This window comes from Astyanax mexicanus, chromosome 1 (genome assembly GCF_023375975.1).
Source record: "Astyanax mexicanus isolate ESR-SI-001 chromosome 1, AstMex3_surface, whole genome shotgun sequence".
In the NCBI taxonomy this organism is placed as follows: Eukaryota; Metazoa; Chordata; class Actinopteri; order Characiformes; family Acestrorhamphidae; genus Astyanax; species Astyanax mexicanus.
In genome coordinates this window covers 112,640,649-112,665,802 of record NC_064408.1, presented here as the reverse complement: position 1 = coordinate 112,665,802, position 25,154 = coordinate 112,640,649, and the positions used below count along the sequence as shown (strand labels likewise).

The following is a 25,154-nucleotide window of genomic DNA, read 5'->3' as shown; positions in this document are numbered from 1 at the left end:
GCAGTAACAGATTCAGAGCTTCTGTCTCTGATTTTACTTCATCTACATGGTAGCGCAGCTGTAGGTAGTAGTGTGTAATAGAGTGGAGGACAGTGAGTGATTAAACACAGTGTTTAAAACCTCCAGCAGCACCGCTGTATCTGATTTCCTCGTACCTGCTCTGTGGTGGTCTCTCCTTTGGGCTTCTTATCATTGGAGAACAAGCTGGATAAAAGCAGTAAAGACAATAAAGTATGCAGAGAAACAGACCCAAGACTACAGTCTGTAATTATAGAACCACAAAGTGCTGTATATATACGCTCAGTGAAGCTGATCACAGAGAACGTTTTGGTGTTTCATGATATAGGCTCTTTAAATATCACACAGCAGCAGCAGCAGCACAGCAGGATTCCCTAGCTTATACTCAATCACAGTGACAAGTGGCTCACCGCTCATTACTCTCGTTTCATCAGCTGAGAAAGATAAACTGCAGCACAGATGAACAAAATGATTCATATGCGCTTAAATCGAACAGTGATTCAGCAGATAGCTTCATTTTCAGTTCATCTGTGTCTGTATAGCGGTGATTAGTGACAGGGTGACCGGCTTGTTTGGGCTGCTGTGACATCTTTTTCCTAAACTACATCCCATTCGTTCTATTTCTGTGTGTGTGTCTGTGTGTGTGTGTTTTTGTGTATCTGTGTGTATGTGTGTGTGTGCCACCTGCTCATTATGATGGAGCACTTGCTTCCACCACCATTCTCAACAGCAAATAAGTGGGCGAACTAAAAATAACTTCGGTTGGGCTATTGCATCTGGCAGGGAAACAAGTTGCCAAAGCAAAATTGCCTGGTAGTGTTCGCTGTCAGAGAAGCATTCCACACACACACACACACACACACACAGGCACGCTCACACACATACTGATGCTTCCCCAGCCCATATATAGATGATACATATCTTGTATGTCTGCCAGTTTGCCTGAAGAAAGCCGTGCTGTGATTTTTTATTTCTACGTTCCGCTATCGTAGGAACATTTCAAACACACTAACATGCTAAAAGTCATAGGATAGGATTTATATCAAGTCCTATGTAGAGCTGCACGATATATCGCTTAAGCTTCGTCATCGCGATGTGCAATAGTTACATCGCAGGACGTGTGATGTCACTTAAGGCAATTGAATCAAACACGTCGCATTGTCACATGTTGCAATTTTTAGATTCTTGACACAAGAAGTAGATACACAGCGCTGTCTCTGTGTCTGTGTGAGTGACAGGCTGCTGCTGCCTGAGAAGTGCAAGGGGGAGGGGGAGTGCAAAGAGGAAGGGGGGGCAGGAGTAAACACTAGGTAACCGCATGGCCTCCATCCACATGGTTGGGCACGTGCTTGTAAACGCAAACTCTAGCAAAAATTGTGGTATTTAATATCAAAATTAGGACTGTCACAAAAAATATATATTTTCTGGATGATATATTGGTTCAGAAGTGAATGCGATAAGTTGTATTTTTGTCATGTTTACGACCATTTAAATGCCACTGACTTTTTGAGTTTGGGAAATATATATACTTTATTTTATGGAGTCACAGTTATTGAAGCATTTGTATTGCATGACTATTTAAAACACTGTTCACTGTTATATATGTGAACAAACATACAAATAAACACTATAGACCATACTCACCATTATCAAATATAGTTTTTCATATATATTTTTTTTATTTAGGGAATGAGAAAAGAAGAAAAAACAATAATAAGATAAGATTATGGTAGGATGTGGCCAGTATTATTGCACAAAGAGTAACAGTGAATAAATTTCAAATAAATAGTAGATAAAAAGGTGAGAAAATATTGCACAAATGGTGATAAGGAGATCACAGTGCACATAGTGAGATAGATATTGCACATGTTAAGCATTGGTGTAAAACAGGAAGGGAAAGAAACAGAACAAATCCAATGAGTGAAAAAAGCCTGAACAATATCCAGTATAAAAGCACAGAAGTAATAGACGAAAAAAAACAATGTATGAAACTAAATAAAAGGAACCAGCAAGAAACTTAGTATTTCCTTTTTTTTTCTTTTTTCTTCCTTCTCCTTACTTCTCCTTCCTCTCATCCCCTTCATCCTCCCTTATACTTCCATCCTTTCTTGTCCTTTCTGCATTTTTTCTTTTTTCCCATCAAATATTGTTGAGGTAATGTTAAATTATTGTAAGATAAGTAGATAATCATAATGTACTGTATAGGGGTGTCATGATTTCGATATTTTATCGAAATCGATCGAATTTATGTCATGGTCTCGAGCCTCGAAGTCAAAAAGATGATCGACGATCTCTCCCTCTAAGCTACGCACGCTACGCAAATGGCGCAGCACACTGTAGCCGACTCTGTGGAGGATTGTGACAGGATTGTGGACATTCTCATCTTCTTAAAGAAAAACTTGAAAATATAAAAATAACAGTTGTTTTGTCTAGCCTCAAATATGTTAATAGTTTTGGTACAAAGGAGCATCTTTCTCTCAGATAAAGTTAATAATATAGCTTTATTAAAGAAAAAAACTTGTCATTCTCAGGGACCGAGTCTTATTTTTCATGTTTAACTGTTATGGTAGGATAAAGTTCAGTTTGTTAAGGCTCTAATTGTTCTATTATTTTGTACATTTATTCTTTTGTACATTTATTATTTATTTTGTTATGTTGCACATTGCTGTTTTCATAGTGCACCACTGCTGCTACCAAAAAAAAAAAAAACACTAGATGGCATTACATATATATCTTAATTAAATTATTTAAATTTGACCATTAGTGCCTAATGTGGTGTATTACAGATCACTTTATCACTTTGCATCACTTATATCAAGCCCCACCTTTTGAAATAAGATATTGTAAATTTGATTAATCAAACCAATTACTGACCACAGACTAATCTAAAACTGGCATAGGCCTCTCTGCTGTAAAATAAAAGAAAAAAGAAAATTGAAAATCGAATCGAATCGAATCGTGACCCTAAAATCGGAAATAAAATCGAATCGCGGATTTAGAGAATCGTGACACCCCTAGTACTGTACATTGTCCAGCTCTAATCTCACATCACATTTTTGTCCATATCATGCATCCCTACCACTCATAGTGAACAGCACAGTCTATTAAATATGTCTGAATCAGATCAAGATATCCTCAGTTATGATCAATGCTATATGCAGAAATGCATTACTAGTAATGATGCATTCTGTGCAGTAAAATAGCAGTTAAACTGTTGTTCATTGAAAGCTGTAATGACAGTGTGGTTTACACTTTATTGACCCACAATTGATTACAAATGAAGCAGAATTAGTAAAATGCAGATACAGTAATTTATCACAGTAATACAGTGTTACATAACTACTGTTCTGCTTTTTCTGAGTGCTGTATAAATGCATGCTCACCAAACTCACCACTGACCACAGGCTGCTTCAACTGGACAGAGAACCTGTTGTTGCCAGTGCCAGTGAGCCACCACTGGTTATAACTCAGCAATTATCTGCGATTGGTTGTTGGTCTTTAGGGAATGCTGATCTCATAAATAAGATTTATGGCTGTGTGATATGGACTGCGTCTCAGTCTTATTATTTATTTCTGTTGCTGCATATTGTAATTGTGTTACTCCCTGCAGTAGATTACTAACACATGTGTGAATCAGTAATACGACATGGTTAGACATGGGCCTGTGTTATACTGTATTTACTACAATTATTTACAGCCATTTGATTTTATTATTGAAAGCCTGTGAGTCACCAAACACCAGCAATGCCAGGAATGATGATGATTGGTTGAAAGGCTCATTTGCATTGCAGATTTTTTTGCAATATTAGTGTTGAACCCAGTGACCACTTTAATTTTTAGTCCAGATTAATGGCCTGTAGCCCAAAGTTTGAGGGGCAGTTTCCTAGACAGAGATTCGTCCTAGTTTTTCTTGGACTACACAGCATTTTGAATGGATATTTTCCATTACATGTAAAATACAGTTTATGACTAGAGTTAATCTCTGTGTGGGAAACTGACTTTCAACATCGTTATCATTACAGTGACTCTACAGTATCATAGTTTTAATATATACACATATCTTTCAAACTTTCATCTTTTTCAAGCATCATAAAGCATACCCTAAAATGCACATGCCAATAATCAGGGGATCAGAGGTTGAACACTGGCCATTGTGCTCATAGCAAGGCAGCGTGAATTATTATTATTATTTATACAACAGTTAGTTCCGACCTCACCGATATGATTGGTTGAGAGGTGTTCTAGCCGTGATGATATTTGTGATAACATCGCGGCCTTCTCACACTAAACCTGTATCACTCCACTGACGCGTTGCCGAGTAACGGCGTATATACACAGGACAGCTTAGAATCATCAACGGCATCAGCAGCAGCGTTAGCTTAGCACAGGCTAGCGCTCAACCACAGCACGCTCGCCCGCAACGCTGACTGTTTTTTGTGGAAAAAAAGGGAAAGAAAATCGCTCGGCTAATGCCGTCTGACAGCCAGAACGATAACTTAGGCAAGCTACGCTAACCTAACCACAGTCCAGCCAGCTAGCTAAAACCAACACGACCCAGCGAAACAAGCAGAAATGCTCAAAAATGCGCAGCGTTCACCTGAAGACGACTCCACAGAGCAGGAGAGGAGAGTATTAGCGTTATTTCACGCTCCTAACATTACCATCTTCACTTATTCCCAATTTTGCTTTCAAGCTAACTTTCGTGGTGTTAGTCTGTATGAACCATACACCGTTTTGTAGTTAAGTTGTGGTGGAACTACTTTTTGGAGGAAGGCACAGTCCATATTAAAGCATATTCATTCTTAGTTTCTTAAAGTTCTTTGATTTATTTTCTTTATTCATTTTGTAAAAAAAGAAACTGTTGTATATAAGCAATAGAACACTGATAACATACTCCCTCTCGTGTTTTATTGCTTAAAACAGAGTTTGAATGAGGCCTACAATTGGGTGCCACATCCACAATGTCAAGTCATATAAGGCATTACCACCCACAGTGGACATGGCAGTAGATGGTAAGGACTGCGGCCGATGCTTTCTGGCTTTAAAAGCCAAGCATTGTACTAGATGCAGATATCTATTAGCAATTACTTTGCTAAGCCAATAGCTTGTTTTCTAATATGAAAGTTGGCAAATCACTTGAAGAACCATGTTTTTTTTATGTTTTTCTTTATACAGTAGTTTTGTTTCATTTTAAAGATAATAACTTTTTTCTTCAGACAAGAACAGCTAAACATTTTTTATAGAAGATTTTTTCCAGGAACAAAAAGTGACCAATAGTGTTTCCCAGCCAGGGATTAAGCCTAGTCATAGACTATATTTATCATTCAGTGAAAAATCTCCATTCGTAATGCTGTGTATTCACAGACTAGGCTAATTCCCTGTCTGAGAAACGGACTCATAGAGTTTACCAGACATGGATTAAGTCTTAAAGTCTTAAATCTACAGTTACAGTAGATACAGGAATCACCAGTGTACTAGTGCATCCCATAAAAATTACTTTAAAAAGTTACTTTATTTCAGTAATTCAGTTGAAAAAAAGGGGAAACAAATATATTATATAGATGTATTACACACAGAGTGATCTATTTTAAGCGTTTATTTATTTTATTTTGACAATTATGACTTACAGACAATGAAAACCCAAAAATCAGTGTCTCAGAAAATTATTAGAATTTTATATAAGACCAATTGGTACTTTTGACAGTGTTGGCAGTGTACCAAGTTTTCAGTAGCTTGGACTGTGTGTCTCTGCACTCTTCCTCCAGACTCTGGTGTCTTGATTTAAAAATAAACTGTAAAATTTACTGATGATCAGTGATGGTTTGGAGAGACATGTCATCTGCTGGTGTTGATCCACTGTGTTTTATTATCAAGTCTAAAGTCAATCTTACAGCACTTCATGCTTCCCTCTGCTGACAACTTTTATGGAGACCCACACTGCCCACACTGACAAAAGTACCAGTTGGTCTAATGTAATAGTCTAATTTTCTGAGACACTAATTGTTTTTGTCTGTAAGTCACAATCATCAACAATAAAGATATAAACACTTAAAATAGATCACTGTGTGCCATACATTTAAATAATATATGAGTTTTACAAATTTTAACTGAATTACTAAAGTAAAGTAACTTTTCAATGATATTCTAATTTTTGAGATGCACCTGTTCCCATACTGCTGTTGTACATTAAGTCGGATTTCAGCACAACACTGCTTCTTTTTCTTCTTCTATTGTTTAACAACTTCCTACAATTGGTCTGAAAGTGTGAACTGTCTTAAAAAGTGCTTTCACACTGCAAGCAAAAACAGACCATGCTTCAGTAGATCTGGACCAATCAGATCTGATGATGGTCAAGACCAAGCAAGGTATAGTCAAAGCACCTTTAGTTGAGTGAGTTATTTGCTTATTGGATTGCTTTAGCAGAATTGATTCGTTTAAAAAAGCTAACATGCCTAACTTGAGAAAATCCCACCTGCTTGAATGTGCTTCATTGTTGAGGATTTGAGTTGTGCTCCATTGTGAGCGAGACGCTCCTTTAACAGTCAGTTATGTGAGGTATTGACCGGCGAGAGTGAACAGCGTAACTCGTGGCTCGCTCCATGTAAACACGCAAACACACAAACAGACTCTCACACTGGTACGAGTTATTTCACACAGTGTGTTGGAATCTGAACTGCAGTGGTCTGTTCAGAGTCCAGCTTTAACCCAGCTGACTTTCTGCAGCTTCAGTCTCCAGCAGCGAGTCCAGCTCTCCCGTGCTGAGCTGACAGTGGATCTGTGAGGTGGAGGTAAAGGCCAGTCCTGACCCCTGCTCATGCGGAGGGTCTACCTGAGAGATTGAGAGCTGCTGTGTGGAACTGGAGGAACGGCTGTACACTGCTTATCTCAGCCTGCGCTCATATGGAGATGTTTATCAGACGCCATTACCTCAGTAAGTAGGAAGAGGAACTGATACAGTGTGGTGTTGCTGAACATTATTCTACTCTTAAAGTAGGAATGGACTTCAGTTTCTGAATCAGTTTCTCTGATTTTGCTATTTATAGGTTTATGTTTGAGTAAAATGAACATTGTTGTTTTATTCTATAAACTACAGACAACATTTCTCCAAAATTCCAACCAAAAATATTGTAATTTACAACATTTATTTGCAGAAAATGAATCTGTGATGACACTGACCACAATATGAAAGTTTTCCAGCCCGTGTTAGTCTGGTATTGTTGAGAACAATCACATGATACAGCTCCTGACCTTGGCCTTAATTACTAAAAAACATTAAAGTTATACAACAACTCTGTACGTGCTGTAAAATATTGTAGCATGTGCTCCTGTTAGCGGTTAGCTATAGACACAGTCTCTCAACTAGCAGTGCTTCTCACTGGCAGCACATTGTCCTCTGCTGAACTGCTGCAGCTCAGGCCTGCTGCTCTCCCCAGACTCTGCAACGCTGTGAGAGAAATAACCAGTAAATTAATATCTTATTAAAAAGCGTGTCAGGCTAGCGGAGCTATCTGGACCTGTGGAGATGGAGCAGCCTCTGACTGCTGCCGGAATGTTCCAGATCTGCTGAGTGACTGACTCACTCTGGGGGGATTTGGTGGAGCTTGTGTCTCTGTGCTACAGACACATATTAGACTCTTTGTGTTGCTGGTGAAGCGGCTCTCACTGCAGAGAGCAGTGCAAAGGCTGTGTTTATAGTTAGAGTTGAGAAGAAGCAAAAATGCTTTCTCTGATTCTTATTAGAGATGAACTGATCAGTGTTGGAAAAGTGATGGAAAGTGCAAACACCTGAAAAGGGCTGTTTCTCTAACATGTTAGTATCAAACAATGGATCACATTAGCTGTTTTTCTTGTAGGTTTTTTACTCTTGCTGCTGTCTTTTGGTGGGGGTAATGTGCTCTGCACTATTTGCTGTCTATTGTGGATAGTGGTGTTTGCTAGCTTTGCTGTGTTTAGATACTTACTATACTCCGCTGAGTGATAGACTTTTCAGTGTTCTGGTTAGTGTTCTGACACTCACTGAAGTGAGAGGTTTACTCTTTAGAGGAATACTTTTCTTATTCTCACTGTATTGAGAGATGCACTCTTGAGAGGAGTTTCTGGTTAGTGTTGTAATACTCATTAAACTGGGTGATGGAGTTTTAAGAGGGGTATCAAGTTAGTGGCCTGATACTCACTTTAATGGGTTGAGTGAAGCACTCTCAAGAGGGGTATCAAGTTAGTGTTCTGATACTAACTGTAATGGGCTGAGTGATGTACTCTCGAGAGGGGTATCCAGGTACTGTTCTGATACTCACTGCACTGAGGAGCTTTGCACAAAGCCGCTGTTTACCTAACTTTAGATTATTATTTGATCTGTTCCTAGGATTGTCAAAATTAGAGAAATATAATCCAATTGTCACCCATTTTTCCATCTATGATTGTTACTTTAACGTATTGTTCCTGCTGTCTCTTTCAGTCTGTTAATGTCTGTCTGCCTCCTGATTCCTATTTACACTATTTACATCCTATTCACAATTAATTAACTCCCACATAAACATAAACACCTACATATGTGTTCAGACAGGGAAGCAGAATGTTTGTGAATTAAATGACATGCATAATTGGATATACTCATAATTGGAATACTCTTGGATATACTCTTATTGGAATTTCTTGTTTCTAGACATATCTCAGTACTATTACTATTACTATTAATCCTGTATTCACCGTCAGCCCTGACTGAACTGGAGATGTTTTGTAAAGAAAAATGGTCCCAAATACCATCAGCCAGAAGCCAGACTCTCATTGGAAGCTTTATGAAGCCTTTAGAAACTGTTATTTCTGTAAAAGGTGGATCTACTAAATATTGATGTAATTTTTTTTGTGTGCACCTGCTACATTTTTATTTTTTAAAAATCATTTTATTTAAATTTTTTTCCCATTTTCTACCCAATTTACATGGCTGATTACCCAACCCACTCATTAGGACTCCCCCTATCACTAATGATGCCCCAACACACCAGGAGGGTGAAGACTAACACATGCCTCCTTAGATACATGTGAAGTCAGCCACCACCTCTTTTCTAACTGTTGCTGATGCAGCATTACTGAGTAGCATCACAGCGCACTCGGAGGAAAGTGCAGCGACTAGGTTCAAATACATCAGCTCACAGACGCCTCGTGCTAATCGACATCACCCTTTGGAGTGATGTGGGGACAGAGCACCATCTACCCACCCAAAGAGCACAAGACCAATTGTGCAGCTGATGGCAAGCTAGATGAACAGGATTCGAACTGGCAATCTACAGATCATAGTGGAAGCGCTTTAGTCCGCTGGACCATTCAGAGCCTCTTTAGTTTAAAGAATTATTACACTCTTTCTGTAAATCCTATACACTTCATTTCACAATATATTTAACTGAAACTGCTGATCCAAACAACAAGTGATTTATTAAGGAAAATCATGAATGAAAATGATCAGGGGTGCCCAAATTTTTCATACCTCTGTATATACATTTTGTAACCATATAGCACACTTTATGTTAAGTTGTATAAGCTTAATTTTATAAAGTTCTGTGCATAAGACTATAATAACTTATGAGCGATTATGCTGGTCCCTGCTGAGCAATTTGTCACGTATGCCTTATGATACATTATGAATGCATTTATTCATGTATTATAAATGCAGGATCCTTTTGGAAGTATTACCTGAGGATCGGCAACTCTCTGGCTATCAGTCATATGAGCCCCGCGTGTTTTTCGATCTCGGCATGTTTTGCTCGGCAAGGGGCGATCAAAGGCAATAAGGCTTCCAGCATCGGCGGTTTGAGTCTCCTGATCAGCATCCAGAGCCCCAGAAATAGCAGAGCTGCTGTATGACTCATGGCTCTACAGCTGAGCCTCACTTTTGTCACACAAACTCAAGTGAGTGAGGAACCTGTTAGCCTCTGGCCCTCTGCATACAGAGCGGGAGGATAGCGGAATACATCAAGTACCCCTTTAACATCTCACAGGCATTCCATCAGACCACCTACGTGCACCTGCCTGTATGCAATGTACCTGCATGTCCATCTAGGAACTACAGATAACCTTCACTCTTTCTCTCTCTCTCTCTCTCTCTCTCTATATATATATATATATATATATATATATAACAGAATATACAGGCACATTTATATATACACTCTCTTCTGGACACCCTTCATGGAGGTTAAGGTGTCTTGAGTCTGCGAGACAGAAACAGCAGGAGGCAGAAGCAAGGTGAAGACGCTGTCATTGTGGTGTGTGGAGAGAGAGAGCGCGAGATGGAGAGAGAGAGCGCGAGATGGAGAGAGCGAGATGAAGAGAGAGAGAGAGAGAGAGGGAGAATGGGGAAGGTAGGGAGGGAGAAGGGGAAGAAGGAGGGGGTGTGAGCAAGCGAGAGAGAGCGTGCAAGTGAGAGAGAGAGAGAGAGAGAGAGCGAAAGCAGGGCGAGAGAGGATCGGCTCGCAGAGCTCTAGCTTGGCTGGCAGGAGCCGTTCCGTTCGCCCGGCCGTTGACGAATGAGCTGTCTAGCCACAAGGCTGGGTAAAGCGGCAGCTTGTGACGAGCTGAGAGGAGGAGGATGAACGTAATGAGAACCTTGCCTCGTCTGCTTTCAGATACGGGCCAGAAGAAGACCCCCGACAAGAAGGACGCCAGCCGCCGCATGTCCTTCCAGCGACCCAAGGGGACCATCGAGTATTCTGTAAGTAGACGATGTACTAATTCCATTTTAAAACGCCTGTACGTGTGTGTATGTGTATGTGTCCGAGTCTCCAGGTCTCTGGGCTCGGTGGCAGGTTGGTAAGTTGGTGGGTTGGTGGGCTGGTGGGCTGGTGGACGTCCCTGTCAGGATGCTGCTTCTGCTGCTGCCGCCGCTGCTGTCATTGAGGGGCATGTGGCTACGGCGCTGTGTTGTGGTAGGAGGACGTTCTGTTGTGGTTCTCCTGCCTTGTTTACAGCAGGCACATGTGAGCATGCGGTCTGTGACAGTCCGTGAAGAAGAACGAGGAGCAAGAAAGGTGGAAAGGTGGGACGTCAACAACCTGAGCGGCGTTGTTGTTGGTCAGCGGGGTCTTGTGTTGTTTTGCTGTGGATGACGGAGCAAGCTTCTGCTTTCTGGTAAATGATTGAACAAGCAGAAGCAGGAGAGAGAGTTTGTTTACATAGCTGTCCCACCATTTTATTACCATGTATGTATGAATGTGTGTGTGTGTGTGTGTGTTTGTGTGTGTTGTGTGAAAGAATGCATTTGTGCCGAAGTGCTTAACAAGACGCACACTGCTGCCAGCGTTCACAAATGACCTTCCATCCGTGTTAGCATTCCTATTGATTTGGCGTCCGTGTGACGTGAGAGGGAGAGAGAGAGAGAGAGAGAGAGAGAGAGAGAGAGAGCGTGTGCATGTGAGAGAGAGAGAGAGAAAGAGAGAGAAAGATAAAGCATGAAAGTGAGCAAGAGACATAAGCACAGCAGGGGAGAGAGAGGAATAGGAGGAGAGACAGGCAGAGAGAAAAGGGGAAATAGAGGAGAGACAGCAAAACAGAGAGCGAGAGAGAGATGGAGAGAGCAAGGGATGAATATATGTATGGAGAGAGAGAGAGAGAGAGAGAGAGAGAGCAAGAGAGAGAGAACCAGACAGTGGAGAGTGAAGAAAGAGAAAGAGACTAAACCCGTGAGAATATAGTGAGCTGGAAAATGGAGTGAGAGACAGCGAGATAAGCATGGTGGAGAAAGACTGAGCCAAAGGCAGAGAGAGCGAGTGAAAGAGAGAGAGAGTGAAAGCGAGGGAGCGAGAGAGCTAGAAACAGAGCTGAGAGCTCTCTCTGCCTTGTCATGTTCTTGAAATGACCCTCAAATTTCCAGCTGCAGACAGGCAGCTCTCTCTCCCCGATACCAGCAGGCCAGCTGAGACGGCCGCAGACCGGCCCTGGCAACCAGCACCGTCACAGAGCCCGGCGGATTGGAACGCGACCCAGTTCATAACAGGTACCAGGAAGCACCAGAACGGGCCATCTGTGCCACGCTCCCCAGTTACCACGGGTCACCAGGGTCCCCCAGCGCCCCTCTGAGGCCGCTTTCCTGTGACCCTCAGCAGCCAGGCATCGCTCCAAGACCCCACCACCGCCGACTATGCCAACAACCTCCCCACAGCTCCCCAACACCCCCACCTCTCCCCTCCCACCACTACCAACACCTCCTCCACCCGTCCATCACTGTCGGCCCGAGAGTGATCGACAGGCTCTGTTGTTTTTCTCAGTGGAGCATGACAACAGTGCAAGAGCTGTGATGAGGGATCTGTCAAAGGGGCGAGAGAGGTAGAGGTACTGGGGAGTGGGAGAGAGAAAGAGAAAGAGAGAGAGAGGGAGAGAGAAACGGGTGGAGGTTTGCCAACCTCAGCTTGGGTGCCATGGCAAGTCTTGTGAGAATTAGGGATCTCAGGGAGGAGTTGTTGTAGGGATGGAATGATACGGAATTAACTCCTGCTGATATTGTTGTTATCCGATACTGATATTTGATACCACTGCCTTCTCAAATTAAATGCAAGGAAAAAAATAATATATATATATATATATATATATATATAAGCCTTAAATTGACAAAATTATTGGGACACATACTTGAGTCTCTACTACACTACTAGACTTACTACATTTTGGAACATTGCTGTGAGGATTTGATTGCATTCTGGATTTGACTGCTCAATCCGTTGCTCAGGGCCCTCAACCAGTCTTAATTTTGCTATTGTAAACTATGACGAAAGCGACTCGTTAATTACCTATTTTTTATGACCAAAACTAAATAAAATTCATTATGCAGTTTGTTAATAGAAAAACTAAATGACAGCCCTTCACTTAGCTAGCAGTTCCTCCCACATTGCTTGTCTTAAAATGTTGCAGGTTATATGTATAATGTGCAGGTTATAGTATGATATACTTACCTCTGAACAGCAAAAGACTTAGCGCAGTTAGCGGCTAATGCTAATGCTGCTCCAGCAGTGCTAGCCATGGTTAGAAGCAGGAAATTTTGGTTTGGAAAAGTCATGGAAATTTGCTCTACAAATGTTTTTCATTTGTTGCCGGAGAAGCTATTTTGAGCTAACAAAAACATCAGATCATATAGTTTAGTAATTTAGCCCTACACAATAAATCTCTCAGGATTTGACACATTTTATTACTGAAGATTCTGTGTCAACCTTGCTTAAAAATATTTTTTTTTAATCAAATTCATTTTAGGCCTATTATCAATTTTGATTATAGTTTATAATATTTTGTCCATGTCTGCACTGGTGTTTTAAAGATCGTGTGGTCATGGAAATTTGCTTTGAAGGCATGGAAAAGTAATGAAAAAATCGTGGAAATGTATTTATGTAATGTTTAACAAGTGTAGCTTAGCTTGTTTAGTGGCTAATGCTAATACTGCTTCAGTCTGGAGTCTCGGTGCTGGAGAAACTTCACTGAAACTCCTGTATAATGTTGTATTTTGATGGAGTGGCTTTACTGCTTCTAACAACCTGACTGGTAGAATTCAAACATGAGGTGCACTAGATTATATAAGGTTGACTCATGATTTTTGGGAGAATTAAAGGATTTTAAGTGCACCTCATAGTGCGAAAAATACGGTAGGTCTCACTTGTGCTACCTCAGCAGTTCTGACCATTGGAGGCACGTACTTTACAAGACCTCTGAAGGTGTTTTCCTGTGATCCTATCCCTATCTCTGGATTACTGGGTGTCTTGTGTCTTGGACCATGCCACAAGACCTGCCTGATGTATTTAAGATGTTCTGATTCACAATCTGGTGGCTCAGATTCTTATGCCTGCGCTTCTGTCATGCTTTTAACAAATCAGCTTCAACAACTGACTGTTCACTTGCTGCCTAATACAATATGTAGCTCCACCTCTTCGACAGATGCCCCTATAGATAAAGACAATCTATGTTATTCACTTTACTTCACCGGTGTTAATGTTATGGCTGATCGAGATGTACCCTGCTAATAAGCGCTGGGAAAGCGCAGGCCTGAGTCATTAACCACTCGCTTCAAACCACACTGAGTCATCAAGTCATCTCAAACAGACTCACTTATGTGATTTCTGACACTGGATGATACTCTGCTGTTTATAAACACGGATCAAACTTCAGGCGTAATTAAAGAGGACTGCTGGTAATTACTGTGTTTAACTCTGATACACTTTCATCCATTTGTTTATTAGATTTTTTATTTAGAGATTCAGTTTATGGACAGATGTTCAGACATTAGTTTCAGAGTTTACATTGTGGTATAATTTAGAATTTAATTTCTCTGTCATTGATGGCAAGCTGTCTGGACCAGATGCAGCAGAACAGCCCAAGCCATGATACTACCACTAGTGATGCACTGAAATAAAATAAAAAACTTTGGTTCAAACTGAACAATAATAATAATGTTTTTTTAATGGTTTGCATTCATTTTTGAATGATTATTAATACTATTTAATAAAACTATAAACGTACACACCATTAAATCAGAGTATGGCTGCTATAGGAATAAAAAGGACTTTTTTCTAACTATTTAATTAGAAATTGGAAGATTTTAGCCTTTTTTCTGAGCAGGATTACTTACTGCAACTTGACAACAGGTTAACAGAACTATGCTGGTTAAATAGAGGAAGTTATCCTGATTGAATCCAAGTTAGGAGACCTAGAGTAGCAGTTACCCACAATGCTTACAGCTTTTCTGAGCTGGATTACTTGCAAGTAGTTAATGATAGGTTGATGTTACTTGACCTTGACCTTTTAGGGTATATTTTGCTGTTTGGTGTGTTATATGAATAAGGTTTGTATCTTATGTGATCTTTAGTTATGAAGCTTAAAATACTAGTATATTGCTTGGCACAGTGCATTACAATAAATTAGTAATTATTCTGTATAAATTATTTAATATTTCACTTACAAATGCTTGTTCAGACAAATAATATTGATTGAACTACCACCACCGTGTTTCACAGATGGGATAATATTTTATGCTGGATTTCAGTTTTCCTTTTCTTTTCCAAATATGATACTTTTTACTTTTTAAAAAACTAGGGATGCATAATCATATCTGAATAATATCTGTATCGGCTGATAATTGCTTTTTTTTTAATCATCGGCATTGGCCATCGATGTCAAGATTTTTTAAACCAATATTTGCTGATGTATTAATGTATGCCGAAAATGGACCAGACAACACTGGTTATGTTGCTACATTGTTGGTTGAAAGATAAAATAGTAAAGTATGTAAAAGTTACATTTATTTCAGAAGTTTTACCTTGGTGTCTAGGTTCTCTGTAAGTTATAGATGTATAGATGTATGTATCAGCATCGGCCCAAAATTTCCACATGGGTGCGTCCCTAATTTTTTAACAAAAACGTAATTGATTCAGTACCTTCTGGCTGATCTGTGTTAGCTTTAGCAAACTGCAGATGGGCAGCAATGTTCTTTTTGGAGAGCAGCAGCTTTCTCTTTGCAGTCCTGCCAGGCACACTATTGTTGTCCAGCTCTTTCCTGATTCTGTGTTTAACTGTGATTCTCTTCATCTAGGGGTGAGCGAAATACAGTGGCTTGCAAAAGTATTTATACCCCTTGAACTATTCCATATTTTGTCACATTACAACCACAAACTTAAACATATTTTAATGGAATTTAATGTGAAAGACAATTGTGAAGTGGAAAGAAAATTCTGCATGATTCAAAACAAATAAAAAACTGTGTTTAAAAGTATTCAGTCCCCCTGAGTCAATATTTTGTGGAAACATCTTTTGCTGCAATTACAGCTGCTTTTAGGGTATGTCTCCACCAGCTTTGCACATCTACTGACTGAGATTTTTGACTGAAATATTTGTACTTTTACACACACTCTTTTTTAGTCATTATCAGTCATAAGGCAACTTCTGAATGCAATTGGTTGCACTCAGAGAAAAGGGAACTGAATACTTTTGCACACCACACTTCTCAGTTTTTTTATTTGTAAAAAATGTTTTGAATCATGCATAATTTTCCTTTCACTTTTGCATTGGTCTTTCACATTAAATTCCAATGAAATATATTTATAATATTTATGTTTGTGGCTGTAATGTGACAAAATATGGAAAAGTTCAAGGGGTATGAATACTATTGCAAGCCACTGTAGTTCTTACATAATATCACAATATTTCAGGGTATTTATGCAGTAATAAAGTTCTTTGCGATATGACAAAAATAAAATAATCAAGAATATACTACTGCAGCTAAATAAATGTTAATGTTTATTTTATATGACAGCTTCAAGCATTCAGTACAAACCAGAAAATCTGTATTTTTTTCTATTTTGTAAACAATACAAACTTACCGAGACAAAATTAAAAATAATTTAACATAAAATAATGAAATTAAAAGACTGCTTTCAAAACACAATACTGCTATTATCATTATACGATATAGATTTTTTCACACTATTACTGTGTCAAAATTGATTGTTAATGATATGATAGGGCGCAACTCAACTGTCATCCTTTATAGTACCGTATTTTTCGCACTATAAGATGTACTAAAAATCCTTTAATTTGTGCACAAATCGTCATTGCGCCATACAGGTTACTTCTCCAGCACTGAGACTGGAGTAGCATTAGCATTAGCCGCTAACCACTATTTCACTGTTTAAAGGTGAATAGATAGATACATACTTTATTGATCCCAGAGGGAAATTCTGGAGTATTATTGGCCTATAGGCTGCTGCTTACCCTGGCTAGCACTGCTGCGGCAGCTTTAGCATTACCCGCTAACTGCGCTAAGTGCTATCTCTTTAGCCGTTTAGAGGTGAGTATTATCGGACTGTAGCCTGCTCCTAACCCCAGCTAGCACTGCTGGAGCAGCTTTAGCATCAGCCACTAACCGCGCTAGCACTTTTATCGTTCTGAGGGGAGTATGTCAGACTGTAGCCTGCGTGTTTACCATGTTAAAACAAGCTATGTGGGATGAACCGCTTACCACTAGCGATGGCTGCTAATGCTAATGAATAAATTCAGGAGTCTTAGCTTACTGTAAATAAAGGGAAGTGCTTTACTCACCCAAATAAGCAGTTTTCAGGGGAGAAATCTGTGTAGAGTCTTTTTTATTACAGTTTTGTTTAGCTTAGCTTACTTGGTTAGCTAACTACATCCCACCACCACCTATTGTTGAGATCTGCTGAATTCGAAGTTCCTTATAGTGTCTCTAAAAAAGTGCATTATAATCCAGTGCACCTTATGTATGAAAATAGACCAGAAAATAGACAGTTATTGATGATGCCCCTTATAATATGGTGTGCCTTATAGTGCAAAAAATATGTTAGATTTAAATCAGTAGATAAAGTAACACTTTGAAGCAGCCCAAGTGTTGACATGTGCCAGTCTGCCAAAACCGTTTCCAGCTAATCTCGCGCCCCCTCTAATCTCTAGCCCTTATCTGCAGTTTCATTTCTTCATTAGCAGTGCCACCGATAAGTTTGTAATCTTCGGTTGGCCAGAAAAGAGGCAAGCCTCGCTCTTTTATCACAGAAAGCAATCTTTCTCTCCAGAGAGACTGAAGGAACGGGAGGAAGAATAGGAGCGCTCCAATTCGGCATTCCTTCTGCTTAGCCACTGATACGGCGGCCCGGTTCAGCGAGGTCCACCCATCGGCTCACCCGTGACCAATTAAAACGGTGTTTAGACTTCAGGGAAGGAGAGAGAAGGCTGTGGGAACACAATGGACAGATACACAGGAGGATCCAGCAGCCACTGGATAAATGCTGGCCGTGTGGCAGCTCAGCTCCAACCACAGAGAGGAACATGGCCTGGGTTTAAATGCTAAAGAGAGACAGCTGGACAGATCTTTAAGATGTATTTTCTTTTTTCTTCAAATATGAATACTGTGCAGACTCATTATCACGTTCTGGAGCATCATTAACACATTTCCCATAAAGCAGAGAGACTGATTATAGAATACGTGACAGAATTGTGTGTGTGTGTGTCTGCTGGAATGCTGTATATCCCTTGCTATTTATCTCTCAATTATTTATAGGATACATCTTGTCCCTCAATAACATGAGACATGCTCTGTATTTGTGAACACAGCTTGTCTATTCCTCTAGGGAAGCATTGCTAATATAATAGGACTCTCTGGAGAAAATAAACATAAACCTATTGGCAACATAGGACTAATGCCAGGTGTTGTCTGGCTAGAGGTGTATAAAGAAACCAGTATCGAGCTGTGGAGCAGTGCTAGGCCCAATCCCATTTCACCCCTTGACCCTACCACTTACTGTGAAATCTTCCACCCTAAGAATTGGGACTAAAGTTCAGTAACCTATCTGCTGGTTAACTAGTTACCTTAAAGGCATTGTATGTCTTCAGAAAGGGGAAGATGCTATAAAAATTAATTATTATTGTCTATTCCTTAATTCCTCTGTTTAGGGGAGTGGAAATAAGCTTTGATTAGCTTTTATTTTATTACATTTTTCTGTTCCGCCTTTAAGGCTGCAGCCCCTGCCGGCTGTTCCACCATTTAAGGTGGATTGGGAAAGTTAGATAAGCTAGCTAGCTACTGAGACAAACTACTAACAGTCTTTTTTTGTATGCTTGTTATGAAAAATTCAGCTATTAAACATTGAAACTACAAATAGTAATAGTACAAATATGTAATATAGTACTAGTCGTCACTTTTAACAAGGAAAATACTTATGCAACAAGGAAAACACATGAGTTTTTTTGGTCGCTTGTTTTGCCATCTTACCAGTGATTTTCATACCCCTAGGTTTGAAGTATGCCTGAAAAATCTCTGTATGAAAGGCTAACAAGCCCTATCCCTTCCGCTGACCTACCCCTCCAGCCTAACAAGAATCAGGACACCCCTACCTCTTGGTGTGCACACGCAAAACAGAGGGGTAGGGGTAAGTAGTAGGGCCAAAGGGTGAAACGGGATTGGGCCTTAGAACTGTGGTTTCTAGAATAATGGAGCTCCATCCAGTACTTTTGTGATGAGTTGAGGAGTTGGGGATGAGGTAGGGTGGTGATCATCCAACATCATGACCTCATTATACTTTTTTGTGCTGCTGAATACAATCAAATCCTCATAGCAATGCTCCAACATCTAGTCAAAGACCGTTTCTGGAGAATAGAGATAGGGTAAGTTCTGCAACCACAAAGATATAGGTATGAAATCTAAATGTATATATATACTCCACTGGAACAGTTCTGACATGCCCAGGCATGAACCATACAAGACATTTAAATGTGTATAATGATATCTGGCACCAAGACATTAGCAGCAGATCTTTCAATGTCTTGTAAATTGAGAAGTGGACTGATCAGTCTGCGCATCCCATGGATATTGATGCTGTATTACATTTATTTTGGATGTCTGAGATAGAAATGACAGCACACCTGATTTGAAAATGTTTAAGAAAATTGTACACTGTTACAAAACATCTACAAACTCTTTAGTCTTTACTACAACTGGCTTTGAAATCATTTACCAGTGTTTAATGGCGAATCAAACCAAAATATTTTCCAAAATATATTTTTTTATGTTCCTAGGTTATTATTATTCTTTGCATTGTCCCAGGTTAACATTGTTAGTGATTACAGTTGCTAAAACTGCATTTTACTGTATTTTGCACATCCAAACATTATGGAAACATGTCTTAAGATAGAAGTTGGAGAGTACTGTGTTTACGACTGATTTAGTGAGACAAAAATGACAATAAACTGCCTAATACTACTGTTTTTACTACTGTTGATGGTTGGGGCAGCCATCTTGGATTTTGAACTTTGGGTTGGTAAGGCTCTTCTGACTTTTTGAGTGGGAACTCCAACTTGTGGGGACATTCCTGTTGATTTATTATTTATTTTTTAATTCTTACATCAGAGTATAAATGAAATACAGTATAAGATCTGATCCATTAGGGAGTTTAAGCCATTTCAGAGTAATACTGTATAATATATGAAGTACACCATGAAGTTTTCTGTTGCCATTTAGTTTGTCCCACACCATCAACATCACACCATTGTCTGTAGGTACTCCTGACCTCTGTACAGTAGTCTTGCTGTTTTGGAGATGTTTTGGACCTAGTCATCTGGTCATAATGATCTGGCCCTTGTTAAATTCACTCTAGTCTTCACTCTTGCCCATTACTCCCACATTTAACACATCAGCTATGAGAAGCAGCTTGTTTAGATGGTGTCTAACATAGACAGTATATTCCAGAGCGTGATATGCATGGCTTTTTGATATAATCAACATTATTTGCTTTATCTGTGATAATTCAGTCAGCAGGGCTCCTGAGTGGTGTGTCATCTAATTGTTGGGCCTATCTTTAGAAGAATGCAGCTTTAATGCCTGGTGATCTTACAGTCATCCGTGGCCGGGAGTCCCAGAGAGTATAATTGACCTCACTCTCTCTGGGGGGCTTGAAAGCCCACCCCTCTCTTCATGCCTCAGCGCAGTGCTAGCCATTATGCTAGATGATGCAACAGCTCATAAAAAAAAAAACTTATTAGCAAATGTACAGTAGTTGTTAAATGTGTAAAACCTGTAGGATATGTATGTGTTGCTAGCATTGGATATGAATAGTACTGATTTCTGCCAGTCATTTGTCTAGAATTGACACATGGACAATTCTAGCCAGATGCAACTGGTCACGATCGTTTCACTCACTGCGCTGCTGTATACTGTGGGTGGTAATGCATTCTGTGGTGTAAGGAAATGCTAAATGCCTATCCAGCTTAAGAAATAAAATCTCCAATCCATCTGACACCAACTATTACGCCTCGCTCCATTTCCAGTAATTTCCAGTAAATCACATCACCTTGCTATGAGCATTATGGCCAGTGCTCAGGCTCATTCACAGGAAAACACATCACAACTTTTACTTTAACTTATACAATCATTTCTTGATTAATTATATGACATAGTGCTATTTCATTTAGCCACTTTTGTCATTGCATTGTAAAATTGAAAAATTAAATACATGTCTATTTTTTTCATATGAAAGATTTAGGATTTAATGTTCTCCTCCAAGCATGTTGGAACTGTCAAATAATTTAACTGCATTGGTGGCAGTTCAAAAACGAAACTGTTATTTAGTATTAGAAAGTAGTTAGCTTGCACCCTGCTAATATATGGCTTATATTGTGCAATCTGTTACTTATTAGTCTAATACTTTGACATAGCACTGCATATCTTAAACATTTGGTTAAAACACACACACATTTATTTTTTTTTTTTACATTTATAGCTAAAATGTGTTCATTTAAAGTAATAAAACATACCAGTTAGGCTTAAAATATTTAAAAAAATTTGCTAACTAAAAAAACTAATGCTTTCGTTGTAATCAGTTCCACCTCTGCAGCGCCCTCTCAGGTTCAACTGTGCTATAGATGTGAATGACGTTTCCGTGTACTTTGGCACGCTGACACATCACAATATTCAGATCAGCCAATCAATAATACTGCCCCCCAGCTCTCCCTCCTTCCCTCTTTTTAAACCCATATATCACCCAGTGCCAGGGTGGATTCAGCTAAAATCAAGGGCTTTAGTTATCCGTTAAGTAATTTTCCTGCTACCTTAAACATATTTGATTAGCTACGAAGCTATGAAGCTAATGTAGCTAACAGGTATTTTAGGTTTGTGTTTAATCAGTTAGCAAGGTGCAAACTTTTGTCCTAAAATGTTAGTTTTCAAGCAGAGTCAAATAGACATGCTTCTGTTTTAGATTTGTTTTATTTAAATATGAGCACAGACAACAAGAAACTACGCACAACATGCAGTATCCAAGATGGCCACTGCAACTGTGTATATGTGGCATATTTTTAGACACATTTATACAGCCCGGGCCTTCTCATACGCAGATGGCACGGAGCCATGCTGACTACTCGGAGGTACGCCAGGTGCTCGTGTTGGTGGGGACCAGCTAATCAGCCCCAATGTGTCTCAGGAGAACGTTCTGGGCTGTCTGCCGCATCCGTCACCCTCTGCCTTCCTTCAGCAGCAGCGAGCGCTGTTCAGGCTAACCATTAACACAGCCGGCCCTCCACAATAATGACTCCTAGAGTGGGCGCCTTAAACATTACCTTGACTAAGTGCTTGTTTTTTTTTCTTTCTCTCTTTTTTATAAGAAGCGCGTTACAGGGTGGCCTTGGAGACGTGACAGCACTTCACTAAGCTTCCTTTATTCCAGCCTTTAAAGAGTCAAAGTTCAAACTGTACATCTTCCAAGCTCGAAATGTACAAGTGACTACTTCAGTTTCTGAATCAGTTTCTCTGATTTAGCTATTTATAGGTTTCTGTTTGAGTAAAATGAACATTGTTGTTTTATTCTATAAACTACAGACAACATTTCCAACAATTCCAGATAAAAATATTGTCATTTAGAGCATTTATTTGCAGAAAATGAGAAATGGCTGAAATAACAAACAGTTTGACCTCAAATAATGCAAAGAAAACAAGTTCATATTCATACAGTTTTAAAAGTTCAGAAATCAATATTTGGTGGAATAACCCTCCACCAGTCTTACACACTGCTTTTGGATAACTTAATGCCACTCATGGTGCAAAAATTCAAGCAGTTCAGCTTGGTTTGATGGCTTGTGGTCATCCATATTATATATCCATTACCTTATTTTTTATAAAGTTATCCAAGAGCAGTGTGTAAGACTGGTGGAGGAGAACATGCCAAGATGCATGAAAACTGTGATTAAAAACCAGGGTTATTCCACCAAATATTGATTTCTGAACTCTTAAAACTTTATAAATATGAACTTGTTTTCTTTGCATTATTTGAGGTCTGAAAGCTCTGCATCTTTTTTTGTTATTTCTCATTTTCTGCAAATAAATGCTCTAAATGACAAAATTTTTATTTGGAATTTGGGAGAAATGTTGTCTGTAGTTTATAAAATAAAAAAACAATATTCATTTTACTCAAACCTAAACCTATTAATAGCAAAACCAGAGAAACTTATTCAGAACTGAATAACCAGATCACTGAAGTGCTCTCTTAATTTTTTCCAGAGGTGTGTATTGTCCCAAGCTTGTGAGGCTTTTTTTTCACACCTTTCCCAGTCTGGAAAAGTGTGAAGAAAATCCAGCCGCTATAAGAGATCAGTGAAGAACGCGTGGGAAGCAGTTTGCTTGTATTAGAATAAGAAAACATCTTGAAAATAAGGCTTGAGAAGAGCCTATAAACTGCTGATAATCACTTTAATTTGGGTTTATGTTTTGTTTGTTTGTGTGTTTGTTTGATAATTAAATTTCATAGTGTCGATAAGAAGTTAATACATAAATTAGAAATGTCTATGGTTGTGGTTTAGAGCTTGAGGATCTGTGCCAAATTAGAATGCACAGTTTGGTGGGAGTCGAACAAAGGGACTATTGGGATTGGGTAGGTGCAGAAAAGGGATGAAAGTGAATTGAAATAACAGGTAAAAACTGAAGTAAATCTGTTGTCAGAGCCTGCCCTGAGATAGTATTTCATAAATGGTGTGCACGCCTGCACGGGTTAAGTAGAAGCACAATACATGGGTGTACACATCTGCACCCCATTCATTCATACAATCAGACCAAATAATCTCGAGTTGGGCGCCGAGTGGTAAAGCGCTGCCACTATGAGCAGGAGGTCGCAGGTTCGAACTCCCGCTCATGCAGCTTTGCCATCAAGCTGCCGGCGCTCAGAGGGAGCAAAATTGGCCCTGCTCCCTTGTGGTGGGTAGATGGCGCTCTCTCTTCCCACATCACTCCTACAGTGATGTCCACAGAACAGGGCGTCTGTGAGCTGATGTATCAGAACCTAGTTGCTGCACTTTCCTCCGAGCTCGCTGGCTGATCGGCAATGCTGCATCAGCAGCAGCTCGAAAAGAAGCGGTGGCTGACTTCACATGTATCGGAGGAAGCATGTGTTAGTCTTCACCCTCCTGGTGTGTTGGGGCATTGGGGGAGTCCTAATGAGTGTGTTGGGTAATTGGCCGTGTAAATTGGGAAGAAAATGGGAAAAAAATAAAAAATAAAATAAATAAATAATCTTGAGTTGAAATGGTATTCATATCTTGAAATCTGGAGGAACCCTTCCTTTGTATTCATTTGGTTCTTTGAAGCAGGATGTTTAGGATGTTTAGGGGGTTATGTTTTGTATTGTTAAGCATTCATTGAAGTAGCCTAGCTAAGCCAAGAGTGGTGGCTCATAAAGCTGTTTGTAATCTTTGTTTGGTTTCCCCTTACTATATTTTATTCTTACTTTATTCTCGTGCTATTGGGGAAGGCATGGATGTTTTTAAATTATGTTATGGCCTGACCTAGACCAGGTCTTAATAGTGGCAGCATTGACTAAAACTCTGCTTCTGTCAATCAGAGGGTTGGAAAAAGTGGCTCACAGCCAGTTGCCATATTATACTTTGCAACCTGGGTGTTGGCACTTGCAGCACTTGGCTCGTATGTGAGCTGAGCAGTTTGGCCAGAATTGGCCTAGGTTTGCTGATGCAACTTAGCCTCAGCATGTGGTATTCTGCTGGGAAATGGTCTGAGTAATTTTTACTATCAGGAGGATTTTTACTCTTTTGAACTTTTTTGTCTCTCGCTCTTAACCGCTCTTCTTCAGAAGGCGCCATAGATTTGCTGACCCTGTTCTCTGACCTTGGCTTTCTAAGCTGAGATATGGAGATATGTGAGGAGAATAACTTTTCTTTTAATCAGATTTTACTCACATTGATGTGTTTTTCCTCTTCTCCACTGGAGAAGGATGGCAGATTCTCCTTAAATATCATTATAGCAATGTGTAAACACTGGTCCAGCAATTGGTCCTTGGCCCTGTGGAACAGGGTGTCTTGTGTCTTTGTTGTTGAGTACCGGATTTTTCGCACTATAAGGCGCACCATCTGTTTTCTGGTCTATTTTCATTTCAGTGTTATGCAGCATAGATAAGAAACAGGGATGTCGCCATATTTTCCGTCTAATTCAGTAGGTCTGTAAACCTGTAAAGCTAATCTAAGTTAGGTAAACATACCTGTAACTCCTAAAAAATAAACATTTTAGACGAGTCAGACAAGTCAAACGAGCGCTGGATGTTAATCTACACAGATTTCTCTTCTAAAAACTGTTTATTTGGGTGAGTAAAGCGCTTCCATTTATTTAC

General features: G+C 39.6%; 1 protein-coding gene across 6 annotated transcripts in view; it reads left to right on the top strand.

Moving 5' to 3' along the window:
* Window positions 1–25,154, top strand: part of oxr1a (oxidation resistance 1a) — a 389,372-nt gene that overhangs the window by 277,192 nt on the left and 87,026 nt on the right. For 5 of the 6 annotated variants that reach the window (XM_007242109.4, XM_022668689.2, XM_022668688.2 and 2 more), the window contains one exon: window positions 10,638–10,723. In XM_007242109.4, coding sequence (XP_007242171.3) covers window positions 10,638–10,723 — 86 coding nt within the window. Of the gene's footprint in view, window positions 1–6,780; window positions 6,950–10,637; window positions 10,724–25,154 lie in introns of those variants that run through there. The other variant, XM_022668690.2, reaches the window with a different exon arrangement.